Source organism: Thermothielavioides terrestris, chromosome 2 (assembly GCF_000226115.1).
Source record: "Thermothielavioides terrestris NRRL 8126 chromosome 2, complete sequence".
NCBI lineage: Eukaryota > Fungi > Ascomycota > Sordariomycetes > Sordariales > Chaetomiaceae > Thermothielavioides > Thermothielavioides terrestris.
This window is the reverse complement of record NC_016458.1, coordinates 2,315,384-2,335,342: the sequence shown is the minus strand read 5'-3', so window position 1 is coordinate 2,335,342 and position 19,959 is coordinate 2,315,384. Positions and strand designations below refer to the sequence as shown.

The window sequence follows — 19,959 nt, the reverse complement described above, 5'->3', positions numbered from 1 at the left end:
CCAGGCATGCACAACACCCGACCCGACACAGAAGAACCTGGGCTTCAGTGGGTCACTCAGTGAACTCGGACACAGAGCAACTTAGGTAAGTGCCCGCATCGACCTATGCAGAGTATAGCACAAACCTTCCTTCCTTCTCGGAAACTCAACACTCGCTCAACTCTCGAGGCCGATCCAGCGAAGAGACCAGTGTCCTTTCCTTTCAATTCACATGCAGGCAACACTCATTTCATTGATCTCTCTCTCTTGAACAACTTCCTCTGCCTTAATGGGCCTGCAAGCGGTCTCCGATTGGCGCAAGCTGCCCCTGAGCCTCGCCGAGCTCTGCATCGACACCACTCTCCGCTGCGGTCGTATGTTGCATCTTTCTTGTCTCTTCTCTCTTGGAGCCCCGATCTAAGTAGTCTCTTATCCAGCCAGTTGTTAACACGGTTGTTAGAATCCTTCCGGTGGCGGAAAATCAAGGATGAATGGTACATACGAAGACTTCGTCCCCAGTGAAGGGCGGACTATGCAACGATGCCGATGACAGGGTCCTGACGGCTGCCTGACGCTTCCTAGGCATTGTGTGCTCCGCGGCCGCATCATCTCGCTCAGGCAAGACTCTGATCATCTGCATTACCGAGCAACATGGCCCGAGCCCACGACCGGCCCCGCCCCAGGGCCCATGACACCACCTCCGTCCGTGCCTCCAGCACGCGGCAAGGATGTTGGTGCGGAAGAAGACGACACTGAATCCCTCTTACGCAGCTATTTCGCTCTGTCGCACTCGTTATCGTCGCTCTACAAACACTGGGCTGCCTCTGACGCCAACTTTGCGCGCCGTGCCCCGGCGTTCACGGGCATCCGCATCCTGAACCAGGACCCCTGGGAGACCCTGGTTGCCTTCATCTGCAGCAGCAACAACAACATCTCGCGCATCAGCCAGATGGTGCTGAAGCTCTGTGCGCATTATGGTCCCTACATCGGGTCCATCGAGGGTGAGCCGTTCCATGACTTTCCCGGGCCCGAGGTCTTGTCGGGCAGCGAGGTCGAGGCCCACCTTCGGCAGCTCGGCTTTGGTTACCGCGCGAAGTACATCGCCGAGACCGCGCGTATTGTGTCGTCAGAGAAACCGGCGGGCTGGCTTCTGCAGCTCAGAAACCCCGCCTGTGCAGCATTGGGCGCTCCCCTCAGCAGCCTAAGTGAGGGTGATGACGAGACCGCTGCAGCACCACCTACATACCGGACTGCTCACGAGGCCCTCCTCCAGCTGGCTGGGGTTGGGCCTAAGGTTGCCGACTGTGTATGTCTGATGGGACTCGGCTGGGGCGAAGCAGTCCCTGTCGATACGCACGTTTGGCAAATCGCCCAGCGGGACTACAACTTTGGGAAAGGATACAAGAGCAAGACCTTGAGCAAGACCATGTACGATGCAGTCGGCGACCATTTCCGCAAGATATGGGGTCCTCAGGCGGGCTGGGCGCAAAGCGTGCTGTTTACCGCAAACCTGAAGTCGTTCGCTGAGCAAGCTTCTGCCGCCAAGTCAGAGGCTGTCGTCGAGATGGCGAATGTGGAGAGAACGGCGCTTGTCAGTCCTCCACTCTCGTCTGATGGAGGCACAGACACGGGGCAGGTCTTTGGGAGCGAGCACACGACTACGCTCAGGACACGCAGCGGATCCAGCAACCTGGCCATGACAATGATGAAGCAATCATCTGATACTAGGCAGGGGGACGAGCGCAGCGCCTGGAGAGCGAGCAAGAGGCGGAAAACAGCTGCGACCTAGCGCACACGACGCAATTGAGCTTCTTGGTTCGTGTCTCGGCCTCCAATTGACGCATCATGTACGCCATCTTGAACTTTGCCTCTCGCAAGACTCTCGCATAAGCCGTCAATGTGAGGATAAATAGGTGGCCCGTTGTTGTCATTCTGGTCCCTGACCCTCCCCCTCCCCCACCCTCAGACCGCAACTGGCATCAATCCGCCCTAAGCTCAGACTCCTGTGGGCGAGATACCCTTCCACGCTCAGGCACGCTGGACCATTCAAGTCGGCCAGCACTTAATCGACGACGGCGCAATGAACAGATGCCAGCCTGATGCTCCCCGCGACGCCGTTGCCTCCCTCGCCGCCTCTCCCTCCCTTCTCGCCCTTCCCGACGAGCTTCTGCTCCTCATCGCCGAGCAGCTTTCGAGGGGAGACGCAAACTCCATGGCCCTAACGTGTCGACACCTTTCTAGGAAGCTCCATCCCAAAATGTGGAAGGACGACATCGCCGAGGGGACATACGCCAGTGCGTCGTGGGCCGTCTGCGAGCTCCAAGACGCCACCCTCGTGGAGCTCGCCGTGGTCCGGTACGGCGCCGACCCCAACCGCCTGGTCTACCCCGCCGCTGGCAAGGGCATCGAAGGCTTCGACGCCTGGAGCCTCGTCGGCATGGCGGCCTGGCACGGCCTCGCCGACCGCGTCACGCAACTGCTCGCCCTCGGCGGCGACCCCAACGCCCCCGCCGCGAGGTTGCGCCAGCTGCCCATCGTGCACACCCCGCTACGGCTCGCCCTGGACGGTGCCCTCAGCACAGACCGCCGGGGAACCTGCCCAGCCGCGACGATGCTCTGCCTCCTCGACCACGGCGCCCAAGCGGCGAGCACCACCGCACCACCGCAGCAGCCTCGAGCCGCTGCCGCCTTGCTGCTGGAGCGCACCGCGGACCGGTACGGCTGCCCCTCGCACGCGTCCCTCGCCTGCGCGCAGCCCGTCATCGACCGCCTCGCGCGCCAGGTGCTGCTGCTCCCGTCCGACGACACCGCCGCCTCCGCCGCCGTCGTGGCCCGCGCCGTCCGCGCCGCCATGAACTTCGCCCTGTGGCGCCTGCCCAACCCGATGCCCACCATGGCCCTGCTCGCGCGCGCCGTGCCCCCGCGCAAGGGGCCCTGCTACCACCCGCTCGTGCGCTGCGTCGCAGCCCTCGCCGCCGGCCGGTACTACCACCACCCCCGGCGCGCGCGCTCCTCCTCGTCCTCGGGAGAGCAGGAGGGAGAGGGAGAGGGAGAGGGAGAGGGAGCAGCAGGCGACGACGACGACGACGCTGCCGTCGTGCCGCCCGCCGTCGACTGCGCGGCGCGCTTCCTTGCCCGCGGAGAAGACGCCGACCCGGCCCTGCGCTCGGCCCTCGCCCGCGCCGGCCGGATGATCGCCTCCTCCTCGTCGTCGTTGTCGTCTTCTTGTTCTTCTTCTTCTTCTTCCTATTGGGACGACGGGGAGCAGGCGCGGACGACGCCGCGGGTGTGGGACGCGCGGCGCAGGCTGCTGGAGCGGATCTTGGTGTGTGCGGGGCTGCTGCGGCGGCCGGCTGGGGTGCCTGGCGGGGGTGGAGAGGGCGGGGAGGCCGGCGAGGATGCGAAGTCGGCTGACTCTCTGGCGCTGCGCGGGGCCGGTTTGGCGAAGGAGGCGCTTGATGACGGCTCCAATGACCCGACTGATGATCCGGCGACGACGACGGAGCAACATCGGGCGGCGGCGGCGACGGCGGCGGCGCCGGTGGCCGTGGCGGAGATGCCGGGAGGAACGCTTCTGCAGGGCGAAGATGGGGAGTCAGGACGGGCAGACCGGCCGCCGAGGGGTGTCGGTCCGATGGCTGATCCGTGTCTAGCGGACCTGAAGGAGGATATTTACTGGGAGGATTAGCGTGGCAGCGATGTTTCACAGCAAGCGTCTGATTATTCATTGAAGACTGCTTGGCTTGTTGCCGTCGCTCTCGAGTATGAAGCCAGCGTAGCGGTGTGTATGATTCTGTATATAAAATGCCTCCGCTCCCTGTCGAACACAATGGACCCCGAGTCGCCGGGTCTCGCTGGCCATTGCGTTGGCGAGATCCCTATGTACATGAACTCTCGGGATTTGCGCTTTATAGCACCTATGACTTCGTTAACGGTGTGCGTCGTCCTTGAGGACAACGTCAGATTCAACAGCCGAGAATACGCCGATCGTTGAAGATGTTCGAGCTCTGTACTATGATCTTCCACTATTTGTTGATTAGAAAACTCAAGACGTCGGGGTCTAGGCTACGGAGTACTGCTGGTCCCGCGCTAGGAGCACATATTCCATATATAGGTACTTGCCGTGTTGTGCATCCTTGCTCGGCGGCGAACACCTCTGAATGTAAACAAATAAATCGAGAGGCTTGTTCTTCGCCTCTTGTGTGTGCTATGCACAACCTACTTTCCACAACTCCACACTGCAACTGCCCTTAGACTACACCTTGGCCTCCCACTTCGTCAGCAAGCCGACCTTCCACTCCTTAAACACCCGCTCGGTTGGCGGCAGCAACCCGTTGCTCGCCTCCAGGCGCCGCACCACTTCGCCCAGGGCTTGCGCCGGCAGGTTTATCTCCTGGGCTTCGCAGGTGACCGCATCCAGCATCCTGTCGGCCTCCTCGCGGTGTATCTGCCTGTAGAGGAGCTTGATGGCCGGTGTAGGCCGCGGCGCGCCGCCTGATGATGAGTACACGATACTGCCGTTGAGGACCCAGGCATGAAGCGCGGTGTCATCTGCGTCGAGGACGGTTTCCGGTATTGGCGTGATTAGCGACTTGGAGGATCCGGACCGGGCAATGGTGGACGTGAGGGTGGCGGCAAGACATTCCGAAATGCCAGGAGCCGCATCCAACGTGGACTGGCAGGAGATCTGCCACTTGAGCAGGGTTACTGCGGCAGTGCGGAAGTTGAACAAACCCAGTTGGGCACGGCAGGACGAGCAGAAGATGTTTAGGTTGCGGGTTGGGGATGTTGGGGGATCAGTCAACGGCACACTCTGTCTGTCAGAGGAGCCCTGCTCGAAGGTGGACAAGGAGAACTAGAGGAGGCAGCGGTCAGCGACTGGCTGAACGGGACCGTAGCAAGATAGACAGGAATGTCCCTCCATTAATCCCCGAGCATCCTTGACTTGTGAATGATCTGGCGAAGCGCGGAGGGCGGGCTGTCCACCGGTGGGAACGGATCCGTCCCGTTGCGGGGAGGTTCCGAACCCGCCGACGGCCTGCATAGAAGGCAGGGTATGCCCGTTCGTCTCGATCTCGGGCATTTGCATCGATATCCACGCCATCAAGGCGGCGTGCGCCGGCTTGGCTACCTTCTTGATGCCCTTCAGGCAGCGTGTTGCAATGTAGCTCACAATAGGGGAGGCCGGCCAAGCGCACTGGAACTGTGCACTCGGTCGCAGCAAGAACAGCTTACCGTCACACCTCGGCAGTCGCTCTCGGCAAACATCAGGGCGGTGAGGTCGATAAAGCCGACACCTTCTTGAGCCGAGATTGCTGAGGATGCGCCGTAGCCCCTGGCAGCAAGACTTTGCTCATCGGCTTTACCGCCCTCTTCACCCTCGTGGTTGTGGCCGCGGCCGTGGTGATGATGCGGCTTGTGGCAATGCCAGAACTCCATCATCTCGGCCCAGTTCTCGCTGGGGAGATCCTTCCACGCTTTCACCGCGCCAGCCGGAACAACAGCAGCGGTGCAGGCTCTGCAGGAAACCACGGAACCCGGGACCAGGTCTGTCGCTGACCAAGGCACGTCATCGCCCTGCCGGGATGGGGAGGGGGACGATGATGCATCGAGAGGGAGGCGCCATGAGAGCGTTGTGGTGCCTCTCTGCCTGTCTTGGATGGGGAGCAGCGTGCCGCCGAGCGATGCTTTCGCGGGGAGCTGCAGCTGGCTGACAACACCGCGATGTCTCAGCTCGACTGTTCTGCAGTCGGCGGATATTGAGACTCGGGTTGAGGCGTCGCTTGGTGAAGAAAGCGAGGCGGCAAGAGAAATCTGCCGGATGTTGGCCAGCAGCTCGGCATAAAGCGCACATTCGCCGGACGGGGCCATGATTTCAGCGGCTGCGCACTGTTGCTGCCTCGGAAACTCGATTACATCCTTGGTGAATCAGAAAGAAAAGCATGCTTCCTTTGGATTGCGTTGAATTGAGAAAGAACCGACTTAAGCCGCATGTGGGTGAGGCCAATGAGAACAGGCCTGGATTGCTGACCAGAACTGTGTGGTGTAACGTTAGTTGCCTCATAGGCTGCCAAGCCTTTTAGCGCGGCAGCCTGGCCTGCCACTGGCCCCGACCCTACCATTAACAAAATTTCAGTCAGCAAACGCAGCCGAACAAGCTCCATCGGGAAGTGCACGTCTCTTCCAGCCAACGACCGTTTCCTCAGCACCGACGACACCCACTTCCATCTCCCCCCGCGACGACGCAACAACACGCAACTGCGGATTTCCCCCAACGCAGATTAGCGAGCGCAACGCGTCCATCCATCCGCCCCTCCGTCCGCCCGTCCGCCCGTCCAACTACCCTTGCCGCTACCCACCCAGCCACTTACCGAATGGGATGAGCTCGGCGCCAAGCGGGCAGCAGCAGCAGCAGCAGCAGCAGCACCATGTCGGACGCGGAATTTGAGCAGATCCGGAAGCTCCAGGCCGAGCGCAATGCCGCCGCCGCGGCAAAGAAGGGGTCGCGGACCTTTGATCCCGCCACCCAGCGTGCTGACGTCTCCACCAAGGCCAAGCTGACCGAAGCCTGGGACACGGAGCTCTACGACCGCGAGAATGGCGGCGACAAGTTCGCCGGTTACCACCGCAGCCTGCCCGCTGCCGACGGCGATGAAGACGAGGAGATGGCCGACGCCGACACCTCGCGCCGACTCGTCGGCCAGTACACCGCCACCCGCGCCCAGATCGACGAGTTCGCCCGCGGCAATGGAGTCGAGGAGGACGACCCCCTCGCCGGCCGTGGCGAGCGCAGCAACCGCATCACCGACCGCGAGACTGACTATCAGAAACGCCGCTTCAACCGCACCCTGACCCCCACCCGCGCAGACCCCTTCGCTGCCAACCGCCAGGACGGCGCTGCCCAAGAGGGCGACACCTACCGCGACGTCATGGAGCGCCGAGAGCTCGAGCGGGAGGAGGAGCGCGTCCGCCGCGCTATTGAGCAGAAGCTCAAGGACGGCCCGGTCGAAGAGCACAAACCTGTGCTGAAGGATACTTCTGACAAGGAAAATGAGGGTGCGGCCGCCACGGCTGGCCGCAAGCGCAAGACGAGGTGGGACGTCGCGTCGACCGAGACGACCGACCAGGCTGCTCCCGCCCCAGCCGAGCCCAAGAAGAAATCGCGGTGGGACCAAGCCCCGTCGGTGCCGGTCATCGGCGCGGCGCCCGGCGCAGAACCGAAGAAGAAGTCCAGGTGGGACCAGGCGCCGGCGGCGACACCCGTCGGCAACGTCGGTCTCGCCACCCCGATGCACCCGTCCCAGGCGGCCGTGCTGCCCGCCGCCTTCGGCACGGATACCACTGGCCGCTATATGCCCCTGAGCGACGAGGAGCTCGACGCGATGCTCCCCGGTCCCGAGGAGGGCTACAAGATCCTCGAACCTCCGCCCGGCTACGCTCCGGTGCGGGCTCCCGCGCACAAACTGGCGTCGGTGCCCACCCCGGCGACCGGGTTCATGATGCAGGACCCCAGCAGCAGCCGCATCCTCGGCCAGCAGATACCCAAAGAGATCCCCGGGGTCGGCGATCTGCAGTTCTTCAAACCCGAAGACATGGCCTACTTTGGCAAGCTGACGGACGGAGCCAACGAGGATGAACTCAGCGTCGAGGAACTCAAGGAGAGGAAGATCATGCGTCTTCTGCTGAAGGTCAAGAATGGCACTCCTCCGATGAGGAAGACGGCGCTCAGACAGCTCACAGATAACGCACGCAACTTTGGTGCCGGACCTCTCTTCAACCAGATCCTCCCGCTGCTCATGGAGAAGACGCTCGAGGACCAGGAGCGCCATCTGCTCGTCAAGGTCATCGACCGCATCCTGTACAAGCTGGACGATATGGTGCGGCCGTACGTCCACAAGATCCTGGTCGTCATTGAGCCGCTCCTCATCGACCAGGACTACTACGCGCGCGTCGAGGGTCGCGAAATCATCTCCAACCTCGCCAAAGCCGCGGGCCTTGCCACCATGATCAGCGTCATGCGGCCCGACATCGATCACGTAGACGAGTACGTGAGGAACACGACCGCCCGAGCGTTCGCCGTTGTCGCCTCTGCTCTTGGCATCCCCGCCCTTCTCCCGTTCCTCCGGGCCGTCTGCCGCAGCAAGAAGTCGTGGCAGGCTCGCCACACCGGCGTTAAGATCGTGCAGCAGATCCCCATCCTGATGGGCTGTGCCGTCCTGCCGCACCTCAAGCAGTTGGTCGACTGCATCGGCCCGAACCTGAACGACGAGCAGACCAAGGTCCGGACGGTGACCAGCTTGGCCATCGCTGCTCTGGCCGAGGCATCGAACCCGTACGGTATCGAGAGTTTCGACGATATCTTGAACCCGTTGTGGACCGGCGCGCGCAAGCAGCGCGGTAAGGGCCTGGCCGGCTTCCTCAAGGCCGTCGGCTACATCATTCCCCTGATGGACGAAGATTACGCAAACTACTACACCAGCCAGATCATGGAGATCCTCCTGCGCGAGTTCTCCTCCCCGGACGAGGAGATGAAGAAGGTCGTCTTGAAGGTCATCTCGCAGTGCGCCGCCACCGACGGCGTGACGGCTGGCTACCTCAAGGAGCACGTGCTGGACGAGTTCTTCAAGAGCTTCTGGGTGCGCCGCATGGCCCTCGACAAGCGCAACTATAGGCAGGTGGTCGAGACGACGGTCGACATCGGCCAGAAGGTGGGCGTCAGCGAGATTCTCGAGAGGATCGTGGTCAACCTGAAGGACGAGAGCGAGGCCTACCGCAAGATGACGGTCGAGACGGTTGAGAAGCTAGTGGCCTCGCTCGGCGCCGCCGACATTGGCGAGCGGCTGGAGGAGCGCCTCATTGACGGCATCCTGCACGCGTTCCAGGAGCAGAGCGTCGAGGACATCGTCATGCTCAACGGCTTCGGCTCCGTCGTCAACGCGCTCGGCACCCGCTGCAAGCCGTACCTCCCCCAGATCGTCAGCACGATCCTCTGGCGTCTCAACAACAAGTCGGCCACCGTGCGGCAGCAGGCCGCCGACCTCGTCTCGCGGATCGCCATGGTCATGAAGCAGTGCGGCGAGGACGCGTTGATGGGCAAGCTGGGTGTCGTGCTCTACGAGTACCTCGGCGAGGAGTACCCCGAGGTGCTCGGCTCCATCCTGGGCGCGCTCCGCTCCATCGTCACCGTGGTCGGCATCAGCCAGATGCAGCCGCCCATCAAGGACCTCCTCCCGCGGCTCACGCCAATCCTGCGCAACCGGCACGAGAAGGTGCAGGAGAACACGATCGACCTGGTCGGGCGCATCGCGGACCGCGGGCCCGAGAGCGTCAACGCGCGCGAGTGGATGCGCATCTGCTTCGAGCTGCTCGACATGCTCAAGGCGCACAAGAAGGGCATCCGGCGCGCGGCCAACAACACGTTCGGCTTCATCGCCAAGGCCATCGGCCCGCAGGACGTGCTGGCGACGCTGCTCAACAACCTGCGGGTGCAGGAGCGCCAGTCGCGCGTCAACACGGCCGTGGCCATCGGCATCGTGGCCGAGACGTGCGCGCCCTTCACCGTCCTGCCGGCGCTCATGAACGAGTACCGCGTGCCGGAGCTCAACGTGCAGAACGGCGTGCTGAAGTCGCTCTCCTTCCTGTTCGAGTACATCGGCGAGATGGCCAAGGACTACGTCTACGCCGTCACGCCGCTGCTGGAGGACGCGCTCATCGACCGCGACCAGGTCCACCGCCAGACCGCCGCCTCCGTCGTCAAGCACATCGCCCTCGGCGTCGTCGGCCTCGGCTGCGAGGACGCCATGGTCCACCTGCTCAACCTGCTCTACCCCAACCTGTTCGAGACCAGCCCCCACGTCATCGACCGCATCATCGAGGCCATCGAGGCCATCCGCATGGCCGTCGGCCCGGGCCTCGTCCTCAACTACGTCTGGGCCGGCCTCTTCCATCCGGCCAGGAAGGTCCGCACGCCCTACTGGCGCCTGTACAACGACGCGTACGTGTGGGGCGCCGACGCCATGGTGCCGTATTATCCGAATCTGGTCGATGAGGGCATTGATCGCGGCGACTTGGCCATCGTGCTGTAGTTTACGGTGTGCTAATTGACTAAGTTGGCATTGGGCTGGTTTTTTGTTCCTTTTCTATTCTTGCTTTTCCCTCTCTTGCGGCACTCGGGACAGTAGGTAGTAGCATTAGTGGCATCAGTATAAATGGTGGAGGATCATCAATAGTGATGAGGGCAGGTGAGAGTGGAGGGCTTGAAAAGCAAGTGTGTGATTGTGTGACGGGGCGACATTTGGGCTGGGACTGGGACTGAGCGGTGTTGGGTTGGGTAAAGCAGGCAATACATATCACATGGTTTCGTCTCACTGGGACTCAATATGTGTTTGTGTCACCGACTTGGGTTGTTCCTGGGGAGTTGATGGTCCCTTGAAGTTGTGGTTAGTTAGGCTGATGTATTTGCCAGCTGCGTGTAAGTTTATGTGACTGTCTCTGTCTGCCTCGTTGTGTTTGGCTAATGCGTAGCTTGGCCCTTGGTTTTCTCTTTCCTCATATCATAGCTACCGATTAGTACTGGGATTATGATCCTGAAGTGTGGCATGTATCGATGTATTGTGGTCTGTTCCCGAGCGGTTGTTGTGGCACAAGTTTACCTTTCAGGGGCAGCAGCATGTCTTCCGAACCTGCAAGACGCTGTTTACTGTCTACTCGTAGTTACACTAGTTACTTGATACATGGTACACCGCTGTTGGGCCAGAGCCTCCAACCAACTTTACTTGAACAACGACTTCCGAAACCTCGGTGTGACTATTTGCCAGCATGTCGGACTCCAGGGGTGCCGCCAAGGGAGGCTGTGCGATGTCGGCCCGCGTCTCGGAGAACATTGGCAGTCTGCTTCCGCAACAACTCACCGTACCACGCCGGATAATTTTCACGTGTTGTCCGCCGTACACAAAGAAGGTAGTGTAACGGAAGCATCTGCCTTCCGGGGCAACCGCAGGACGTCTCAGGGGTACAATGCTCCTAATCCCGTTTGCAACCCCCAACACGCCTCTGGAGAGGTTCCGCCATTGTAGACTCCATCGTGGAGATTGCGGGAGACGTCTCATCTCCCAAAAGGTCTCTTCGAGTCTCTGAACACGGCCCGGACAGAGAGACCTTCGGCGTGCCGGACCAGTTAAAGCCGAACTACGCATCAGAACTCGCCTGTGTCACCAGATAACTACGAGACTCACGCACAGACTCACCGGTACACACCCACCATCATAGCTAGTGTCTGCATAACATTGGTGTATTTCCCGACTACTACGCGTAAGTACGCCGCCAACGAGGGTTGCACCCAGCCCGCTCGGTAGCCAATCCTCCATTTATCTCCCGCGGAACCAGCACAGAACAGCAGTTGCAACACAGCTCACGATGCAGCACACCATTGAACCGGCATATCTCCGTTGTCCGGCTCAGGTTAAACGTGTTTTTCGGGCCGCGGGTTGTATCCAGCTCGGCCTCGGCGCGGCCGTACCAACGCGCTCCCACAGAACGGTAGTCCTCGACCATCCACATCTGGCTATTGGACAGCCGCGGACCATGGCACAGGTCACCTGTCGGGGGCCTTGGACCCGAAAAAGACAAGATCGAGATATCAGTTAAAAGCAGGCCGGCCTCGGACATTCATCCTTCGCTAGCGAGGAAATCATCTCGCTGTATTATTCCGGCGTATGGTCAAGCATTGTGTGCAGTAATTTTCAGAGTGAAAGGTGCAGTGAATACGTAACCGCTACGGAGCGTGTTCCGGGATGATGACAGGCCTTTTTTCTCCCCCAGAGCAATGTACCGTGTGCATGCAGTTACTAGTATTCCGTACATGTATTGTTGACCCCACACGCTGAGCGATGAACCACCCCCCGGGGCCCAAGAAGAAGCGGTGTATGGTAGCGGAGCGCGTTAGCTCGCCCGTACTTCCCGGAGGCCAAGTATCGGTAGGGAGGTCGCCCGTCGAATGGGAGGTGAAGGAGGAAAAGGGGGTTTCAAGGACCTCATGTACAAGACAGAATCGGGAAACCACCACTATGATGGACCCCAAAGTCAGGAGAAAAAGGGGGCTACACCACTGGACATGGTTCGAGGGAGCGGCTCGCCATGCATGGAGTCGAGAACCTATGTCATGCTGCTGCCCGGGATGCGGCGACGCCGTAATGGATGGAGCGCCATGTGGAACGAACGCAGGGAAGCACAACTCTTTGGACAGGGACGTCTCGAAAATAAAGGCAGTAAGAGAGTGATACAATACACAAAAGAGTGACAAGACCCACTCACGGCGTTCCCCGGTCGAACCCGAACTCGGACGCCAGGGGCTTCAACGGCGTCCCACAGGAAGGAAGCGGAGCAAATCCAGGGTCCTCCTCCTCAGCGAGGCACCCGCGGCTCACTTTTGGCCATGCTGGAGCATGGCAATTCGCGGAGCCGCGCCGGCATGGCATGGCAATCTGCGAATTTGCGGTTTCGAGTCATGATCATGCCGGTTCGCACACGCCGGGGAGGGAAAGCCGGGAACATGCAGGTCAGTGTATGGATAGATTTCCCAGAGCAGGGGGCGAGATAACGACGTCAAAGAACAGCCCGGGTAGGTGTGCTGTTCGGGATAAAATAAATAATATATCTTGAAAGGAAAACAAGGAAAAATGAAATAAAAAATGACATGCATGCCTACCTCTCCTCGCCAAGTATTACTGATCGAAGCCCCCATCCAACGGGTCACCCCCTCCGCCTCTTTACTACACTACACTACGAGCAGTACATTTCCCATCCCACATCCATCCCGTCGTCATCTCACTCCCATAAACCCGTCCAATCCACTCGGCATCACCGCCATGATCCAGGATCACTGCAACGCCACAGCCCGTATCGCACTTAGTGTACAGATTAGACTCCCTAGTGTAGTGCCCGGTGGACAGTTGTCTAGTGTGTATTCTGCAGTTCATCCGTGTACACCCACCCCAGAAAACGAGAACCCCCAATCCGACAACCATCCACCCATCGACACTCCCCCCCGCCCATGTCCCTGCTCCAACAATTTACTGAACGTGGTGTAATAGCATAACCCGCCCCCATCGTGAGGCCCCCCCAGGCGGATGACATCATAGTTTGTTTCAGATTCTGCACGTGCATGGGGTGCTGCGCCTTGCGGTGTCCACCGAGGTTGTAACTCCGGAGTACAAGTGTAACGGTGCGATGGAACGCTCACTGCTCACGCGGTACGGAGGAGTTAAACGACATACGAATGGATGGATGGGGTAGACAGCCCGCTAGATATGTGTCTGTACTAGCTTCCGAGTTTTGGCGGGTCTTTTCTTTGATGATGCCGTGTTCATTTTTCCTCCCCGTGACCCGTCTTCTTTTCGAGGGGAAAAAAAGAGGGACAAGGCGAAAACGCAAAGAACCTGGAAATGGAGGAAAGGGGTTCATTTGATGTATCACTCGGCAAAATTACAGATTACTTTCCGGACTATTCCGTACACTAACAACACTACGTTCGTGTACAGTACACACCTACACACAGCAGCCCTTTCCCCTTCCACTCCCGCATCCAGCATCCCATTTCCCACTCGGGTCATCACGCACCCAAGCTGATTCTCGAAATGATTTAATACCGGATCGAGTGCGACAGCGGCAAGCGGTCGTTCTTCGGTCTTTTTTTGTCTAATTTCCCGCGGATTGTTGGGAAAACAAGCCTTCATTAGAAAAAAAAAAGTGAAAAAGAAAAAAAAAAAAAAAGCACACAAAAAAGAAGGCTGACGAGATGCCACGTCAGTTCGATCTTGTCAGCCAACACTCCAGAGAGACAGACTGCGTCCTCTTGATAGTGATGATGTAAGCTGCGTTGCCCTACACTCCTGTGGAGACTAAAGAAGCAAGAGGTGCACCAGAGAGTCGGTGTCTGTACATACATTACGGAGTAGTGTACACTATTCCGCACATTGCTAGTGTAAGGTAGTATAGATGATCCATGGCCTTTCCAACGCCCGATGAGAGTCGGCCTGCAAATGGTGCAGGCAATTGCCACAGTTACCATGCTGCACCTTCTGGCTGGCTGGGCGTCTCCCGTCTCCTGGTTATGTGCCAAGCCACAGCTGACCTTCCTTCATCGCATCAGCGACCAACCACAGCGCTGTTGTACAGTGCATGCGCTACAGATTATTTACTGTACACTAACTGCAGGGTACTTAACCGCCTTGGCGTCTGTGAGCCCTATGACGTCAGATCGCGCCGGTACGGAGTTACCAGCGGGCTGTATCCAGACGTCATCCCGAGGGGGGCAACCCACAAAATTGAATCAGTCCCATTGAACGAGGCTTCCTCGACAAACAAGGGGCAACATTCTGGTGAACAGCTAACTCGCCGGCCGTCCTTCACAATGCTCCGTCAACTGTGCTCGCGATGCCGAGGCAGCTTCCTGCTCGACGCGGCTGGGAGAGCTCAATGTGGAGTCATGCAGGTTGGCTGAACACACCACTGCGCCCGGCTTGGGGGACGTGCATGGTTGTGGTGACATTGCGGAAGACAGCCAATTTCGCTGCGGCAGCCCTCGCAGTTCAGCAGATGACGTGACCGCGTTGGGTTGTGGTTGGGTGCTGTTGAGCCGAGGGAATTTGTCTTTCGCGCTGTCCCTGCAGTGGAAAGTGGTTAAACTGTTCCTTGTGCCGTAGCATCAAGCGGTTTGCCGTACAAGGAAAAATTTCCATGCTTGCCCCCCGCAGTTCTCCCGCCTGAGCATCCTCCACCCGGGGCTGTGGGCTGCCAAACAGGAGGACCCTGAAGATCCCGTCTTGCCAGCCTAACATCGCTGGCTGCTGATTGGTCCGAAATGATTGTGGGCGGGCGTCGTCTGTTGACTTGAAGGTCGCCACTATCTCGCCAGACCAAACTCCAAACTTGAAGTGTAATTGCCCCCAAGGGGCACTTCAGCAGTACTGTAGTGCACGAGAGTCAGCAGACAACGCCAGGCGAGAGCCCTGATTCAGCGTTGTCGGGCGGCATCGCACACGCCGACGTCATTGGGCGGGGACGTCGGTAGCGATGCCGCCAACCTCAGCAGCCAACAGAAGTGCAAGGTGACGTCTCGAGACGACGTCAAACCTGGCACGGCAGCACATTTCTGTCAGCAGGATGCCACAAGTTCCAAGGCGTCGGCTGCGGTTGTTGGTATGAGCGAACCCCCGCACCGCTTCAAGCCGTCCGAGCATGAGCCAGCGCTATCTCGCCCAATGTGCTCTCTCTAGGGGCGCGGCGACTCGAGCAGCCTCTTCTGCAACAAGCTTCGTTTGGCCACCAAGGCACTTCTCATGGGCGGGGTACCGAACTCCATCCGAACGGGGTTGCTGTGTCTCGTTCGGGGCGGGATGCCGGGTTTGCCCTAGCGGCAGGTTGCGTCACCGCGCCGCCGCTGTCGAATAGTAATTGCGCTCTGTGGTAGGATCCATGGACATCGGGCGTCGCCTCCTCCTCCTCAAGTCTTTTCTTCCTTGCTCGAACCCGGTATGGGCGTGTGACTTGGCTTCCGAAGATGTGTCGCCCCGCGCCCCCTCCTCTCGCACTGATACATGGTAAGGAAAGGAAGGAAGAACTCACGCAGGGCCAATATCGGTGTAATATCCAGCGGAGTTGCCACTCGGGCGACCGTGCAGTATCCTGCGACCGGTTACGGACGAGCTCGAGTCGAGCAGTGGCCGCGTGGTCCGACTCGTTACAAGACGGCTCCGTACCGTCCACGTGCCGGATCCCCGCTCCTTGCCTCCGCGACGGCGTCCGGCGTTAAAGCACCCGGAGCCGAAGCCGAAAAGAGGCTGATCAGCGTGTTCCAGAAGGTTGTTTAGGCTTCGCATCCGCTGTGACGCTGTATAATGCCTATTCTGTCCGCTGTACACGCCTATTCTGTCGGTGCTTGCCCTTGGGGGTAAAGATCGGAGAGCCGCCCCTTCGAAAGGGACGCACTGATGTGCGTACGGAATAACTGCTTGAAACATGCACGGGTCAGCATCCCTGGCGAGGTACACTACACTACTGCTCCTCGCACAAGGCACGGTGTACTGTGTAGGCGGCCGTGACTCGCCCCACAACCACCCTTCTCGAAACTTGTTCGCCCGAGAGAACCAAGCGTCAGGTGTGCCCAGCTTCGCCGCTCTCGACTTCTTGCCCATCTCGTTAGTTCACCTGTGGGCAGGGGCCTCCGCAGTAATGAGGCTTTCGGGGTGCTGTTTGGGGGTGGATCGAAAACCGAGGCGGGTGAGCGCGGCCAGGGGGACGCAGCATGGGAAGGGAAGATCCCCTTCCTCTTCTGGTCGCTTCGCCTTCCCCTTCACCCTCCGGAAGTCTCCCCACCCAGGACGAGCCTGCCGGATGAAGCCCCTTTTTCGGCGGGCGGGCTGCCCGGGGCATCACTGAGCCGAAGGGAGTCCTCCACTCTTGCTTCCTCCCTCAACCGTATCCACACAACGCAACGGCCTGCCTCCCTGGTCATGCTCGCCTCTCCGACCGCTGGTGACCTCACCGGGCGTGGGGAGATGAGGCAAGACATACGCTCCTGTGCGATAGTTCGCCGTCTCATACAGGCTATGCTGCAATGTGCCATGGTCGACTTTTTCAACAACCACCATTTGCTGAAGCCAGTGTGCATCGGGCTGCTAGATAAACTGCCGTGGCCGGAACGAAGATAACCCCTTGTTACTGTGGTATCGTTGCCGAGACGGGCGGTTAACGTAACAACGGCTAAGAAGGTAGGGAGCGTAATGTAGGGGTTCTGGTGTACACAGTGGCCAGTGGGCAGCTGTTACCGATCTTTGCGCGGCTCCGAGGGGCCAACCAAAGCCAACCCAAAGCAGCGCCGGCGGGGAACCGGCCATCCTGAATGCATCCTCTGTGCTTCCTACGGCTCCGCTGAGCGTTGAGCTGAACATCCCGTTGCAGAAGACGCAACCGTGCTTGCATCCTTTCGACGTATCGGGGAAGCCGCAGGCATGGCCCGCGGTGGGACGCGCCGCAGCGCGCTGCAAGACCAAGATTCGTGGTCGGGGAAGGTAATTGTCTTGAAACAACGCTCAGATGAGGTGTGGAAGTGTTCTCGATGGGAGATCGGGCCGGCCGTGATGCTGCTGCGGGAAGTGCTCAGCCGATGACTCGCGGCCTTGCGGGGAGTTTCACCACCGAAGGCAGCGGAGCCTTTGACCGTCCCACTTGTTAGCTAACGGATAGGGTACTGCGGAACTCCAGGCAGCGAGAATGAGCAAGGTGGTTCCCACAGGTAAGTTGTGGAAGGAGCATTGAGACTGCAGCGGCCACCGGGCCAGGAGAGCACGGGAAGGAACCCAAGACTGCCAATGTTTGCCCAGGGGACATGTTTCTCTTCCAATTAGGTATTTCTCTCCTCTGCAATCGCCTCAACGAGGACCACGCAGCCAGAGGTAAGGTACTAGTATACATGATTAGGGTTGTAAGCGTGTACATTCCTCCCAATTCCCATCCTGTCATCGCCAGATGCCTTCCTTCCATGCAGCTCCCACGTCCTCTCAGGACACCAATTCGTGTGCGTAGCGGCCAGCCGTGAGATGACATACCCGCGCCCTCCCTCGCGTCAGTTCCCAGTTCCAGAACCTCCCCCCGAAGACCGTTTGAGAGGGCAGAGATGAAAGAGAATAAGGTAACACGCAGCGAGAGGACTGAACACTGAGAAACCTCCGACCGCTTCCTTGAGGGGCCCGAACCTAAAAAAGATATTCCTCGACCGCAGGAGAACGACTGCCCAGTAAAAAAAATGACCCCGAAACGCCAATCCATGAGGGTATCGTCCACGGCATCGCATCCCCCAGTCGCCTGTTGGAAGATGCGTCTCTCTGCCACAACCATTCGAGACATCCAAATATAAACGGTATTAAAAGGATGGTATAAAAAAGTGATGGGAAAGGAGAGCAGGAGGTAGGTCGGGAGGCCCGCCACTGAGGTGTGCACCGAGGGCCGAGAGAGAGCGGGAACCCGATGCCCGGCTGCCGTGGATGAATGCCGAGAATCGGTTTTGCTCTCCGTCGTGGTGATATATTGGCGAGTGACCGCGCACATGCAGCGAGCGATGCGGAATCAAAAGGTCGTATGTAAAAGAAGTCTATCAAGGATGTCGTGCAAGGGGGAAAGACCGCGTGTGCTGCAAGGCCGTCTGTTGTTTTTGAGGGGTGGTAGCAAAGGGTATCGAGGCATCTTGTTACGGCGACTGGTGGTCCTCGGAGCCCGTGTCTGATGGCGTCTCGCCTCCTCTCTTGTGAACTTTCTTGTGGCGGCGCAGGTTGGACACAACCGAGAACCGGCGACCGCAGCCTTCCACCTCACACCCAAATGCTGTGACGAAACCAAAGTCAGTACGAGTTGTTGGCCAAGGAGACACGTCGCGAATCCAGGGGCAGCTGTGCTTACGCTTCTCGCCCGTGTGGCTATACATGTGCGTCTGCAGCGAGCTGGGCCTCGTGAAGCGCTTGTCGCAGACCTTGCACTTGTGCTTCTTCTGCGCGCTCGACGACACCCTGGAACTGAAGGACCCCATCATGGACTGGGGCGCCGGCGGCTGGGTGGACATCAGCCCCTGTGGCCGGGGCAGTGTCCGGCCGGACAGCGACTCGATGTCGGAGCCCGTCGCCGAGTAGTCGCTGATCGAGCCGTCGACAGAGCCGCCGTAGTAGCCGCTGAAGCCGGTCGACGAGACGCTGGATGTCGACGAGTGTGTCGAAGGGAACCCGTATGAGTCTGCCGACCCCCGCGCCCTGTTACGCACGTCGTAGATGTTCCGCGGCGTCTCCTGACTCATCGAGAGCATCCCGTGGCTCGCCTCCAGCGCATCCTGAAAGCTCCTCCGGTCGTCTGCTTGCAGACTTCTGTGATCACGGTCAGAACATGCAGAGCACGCCGCGGCTGCGGCTGCGGCTCCCTCGGCAGGGGGGCGGAGGTCCGAGGCTACTGACTGCTGGGAATACCGCCTCGAGCCGTCTTCCTGTCCGAGCGCGAACGCCGTCCCCCTCAACGGCGCCGGCGCGTAGCCGAGCTGGTCGTACGGAGACGCCGACGTTGTTGCGTACGTCGCGCTCACCGGCGAAGAGGAGCTGGTGTATGCCGATGCGTCATACGCCGCCGACGTCGAGGGGGGCTGGAGGCGGTTCAGACTGAAGGGATCTGGCGGGATGGAGAGCAAGTCCTGCTGCCGGTAGACACCTGCCATGGGCGCGCTGCCCGCCGACGCCGCAGTGACCGGGAGCGAGCCGTACGGCGCCATTGAGGTACTGCCGCCCGTTGAGCCGGCGTGCTGAGCGTGTTGTGGGTGGTGGTGGTGCGGGTGCTGCGCGCTCGGCGGCTGTCTTGGGAGCGGGCTGAGGTTGAGGTGAGGCAGGCCTGAGCTGTCCTGGTTGCCGGTGTAGAGGGCATGTGGCTGGCTCCCGCCCTGGGGAGCCGGTCCCGTCGGCGAGGACGACGACGTCCACGGGTCCGTGAAGTGAGGCTGGCTCGAGTAGGCAGGCATGTGGTGGAAGCTCAAGGGTCCGAAGCGACGCCGACTGTGGTCATCCAGGGTCATCGTCATGGTGAGGTCCCGAGAGTACGGTCGACAGGCTGTCTCTCTTCCGGCCGAACTGGGAAGTGAGATCAACCAAGGTAGATGCTGATCAGGTGTGGCAGCCGCGAGTCCGAAGGGACGGATCAGCGGCCTTAAGAGTCTTTGAGGGGCGCGACAGAATCGACGCGGAAGGGCTTGGACCAGTTGAGCGCTGGGGCCAATCGGTTCCCCAGCCAAGCAGTTGTGTCGCCCGAACCTTATTACCCTCTTTGGGCGGGCGGGACTCGGTGGGGATGGCGTTTCAAGCAACCTCTGACGACTGTCCGGTACCGTGAGAGCGATCGACGGTTGAAATATCCCTTTTGCCAAGGGGCCTTGTCAGGGCGGGCTTGCCAATTGGG

At 59.9% G+C, this 19,959-nt stretch overlaps 7 protein-coding genes across 7 annotated transcripts; 3 read left to right on the top strand and 4 right to left on the bottom strand.

Annotated features, from left to right (window-relative positions):
- Positions 1-47: 47 nt before the first annotated feature.
- Positions 48-1,914, top strand: THITE_2112505 (uncharacterized protein). Its single transcript, XM_003651760.1, has 3 exons — positions 48-353; positions 440-473; positions 562-1,914. The coding sequence occupies exons 1-3, from the start codon at positions 269-271 to the stop codon at positions 1,766-1,768; spliced, it is 1,326 nt and encodes a 441-aa protein (XP_003651808.1). The 5' UTR covers positions 48-268; the 3' UTR covers positions 1,769-1,914.
- A 145-nt stretch (positions 1,915-2,059) lies between these two features.
- THITE_2086949 (uncharacterized protein) lies at positions 2,060-3,667 on the top strand (the record flags this gene model as incomplete). Its single annotated transcript, XM_003651759.1, has 1 exon — positions 2,060-3,667. One exon carries the CDS (start codon positions 2,060-2,062, stop codon positions 3,665-3,667), a length of 1,608 nt encoding a protein of 535 aa, XP_003651807.1.
- Positions 3,668-3,970: 303 nt separating this feature from the next.
- On the bottom strand, positions 3,971-5,992 carry THITE_2112499 (uncharacterized protein). Its single transcript, XM_003651758.1, has 2 exons — positions 5,215-5,992; positions 3,971-4,834 (listed from the first exon to the last, which is right to left on the bottom strand). The coding sequence occupies exons 1-2, from the start codon at positions 5,848-5,850 to the stop codon at positions 4,235-4,237; spliced, it is 1,236 nt and encodes a 411-aa protein (XP_003651806.1). The 5' UTR covers positions 5,851-5,992; the 3' UTR covers positions 3,971-4,234.
- A 128-nt stretch (positions 5,993-6,120) lies between these two features.
- Positions 6,121-10,536, top strand: THITE_2112496 (uncharacterized protein). Its single transcript, XM_003651757.1, has one exon. It carries the CDS (start codon positions 6,408-6,410, stop codon positions 10,062-10,064), a length of 3,657 nt encoding a protein of 1,218 aa, XP_003651805.1. The 5' UTR covers positions 6,121-6,407; the 3' UTR covers positions 10,065-10,536.
- A 4,779-nt stretch (positions 10,537-15,315) lies between these two features.
- THITE_2127658 (uncharacterized protein) lies at positions 15,316-16,172 on the bottom strand (the record flags this gene model as incomplete). Its single annotated transcript, XM_003651756.1, has 3 exons — positions 15,316-15,568; positions 15,604-15,818; positions 16,056-16,172. 3 exons carry the CDS (start codon positions 16,170-16,172, stop codon positions 15,316-15,318), a joined length of 585 nt encoding a protein of 194 aa, XP_003651804.1.
- A 977-nt stretch (positions 16,173-17,149) lies between these two features.
- On the bottom strand, positions 17,150-17,588 carry THITE_2112494 (uncharacterized protein). The gene has a single exon (XM_003651755.1). It carries the CDS (start codon positions 17,365-17,367, stop codon positions 17,209-17,211), a length of 159 nt encoding a protein of 52 aa, XP_003651803.1. The 5' UTR covers positions 17,368-17,588; the 3' UTR covers positions 17,150-17,208.
- Positions 17,589-18,026: 438 nt separating this feature from the next.
- On the bottom strand, positions 18,027-19,722 carry THITE_2112492 (uncharacterized protein). Its single transcript, XM_003651754.1, has 3 exons — positions 18,975-19,722; positions 18,433-18,887; positions 18,027-18,357 (listed from the first exon to the last, which is right to left on the bottom strand). The coding sequence occupies exons 1-3, from the start codon at positions 19,523-19,525 to the stop codon at positions 18,224-18,226; spliced, it is 1,140 nt and encodes a 379-aa protein (XP_003651802.1). The 5' UTR covers positions 19,526-19,722; the 3' UTR covers positions 18,027-18,223.
- Positions 19,723-19,959: the final 237 nt, after the last annotated feature.

What these genes read in the sequence shown, in the direction of transcription:
- THITE_2112492 (XM_003651754.1), bottom strand. Translation starts at nt 19,525, where the DNA reads ATGCCTGCCTACTCGAGCCAGCCTCACTTCACGGACCCGTGGACGTCG. An exon ending in TCGAGGCGGTATTCCCAGCA is followed by an intron (nt 18,888 to 18,974) that starts GTCAGTAGCCTC and finishes CCGTGATCACAG; the next exon opens with AAGTCTGCAAGCAGACGACC. An exon ending in TAGCCACACGGGCGAGAAGC is followed by an intron (nt 18,358 to 18,432) that starts GTAAGCACAGCT and finishes GTTTCGTCACAG; the next exon opens with CATTTGGGTGTGAGGTGGAA.
- THITE_2112499 (XM_003651758.1), bottom strand. Translation starts at nt 5,850, where the DNA reads ATGGCCCCGTCCGGCGAATGTGCGCTTTATGCCGAGCTGCTGGCCAAC. An exon ending in GCGACTGCCGAGGTGTGACG is followed by an intron (nt 4,835 to 5,214) that starts GTAAGCTGTTCT and finishes TGCCTCCTCTAG; the next exon opens with TTCTCCTTGTCCACCTTCGA.
- THITE_2112505 (XM_003651760.1), top strand. Translation starts at nt 269, where the DNA reads ATGGGCCTGCAAGCGGTCTCCGATTGGCGCAAGCTGCCCCTGAGCCTC. An exon ending in CACCACTCTCCGCTGCGGTC is followed by an intron (nt 354 to 439) that starts GTATGTTGCATC and finishes CACGGTTGTTAG; the next exon opens with AATCCTTCCGGTGGCGGAAA. An exon ending in CGGAAAATCAAGGATGAATG is followed by an intron (nt 474 to 561) that starts GTACATACGAAG and finishes GACGCTTCCTAG; the next exon opens with GCATTGTGTGCTCCGCGGCC.
- THITE_2112494 (XM_003651755.1), bottom strand. Translation starts at nt 17,367, where the DNA reads ATGTCCCCTGGGCAAACATTGGCAGTCTTGGGTTCCTTCCCGTGCTCT.
- THITE_2112496 (XM_003651757.1), top strand. Translation starts at nt 6,408, where the DNA reads ATGTCGGACGCGGAATTTGAGCAGATCCGGAAGCTCCAGGCCGAGCGC.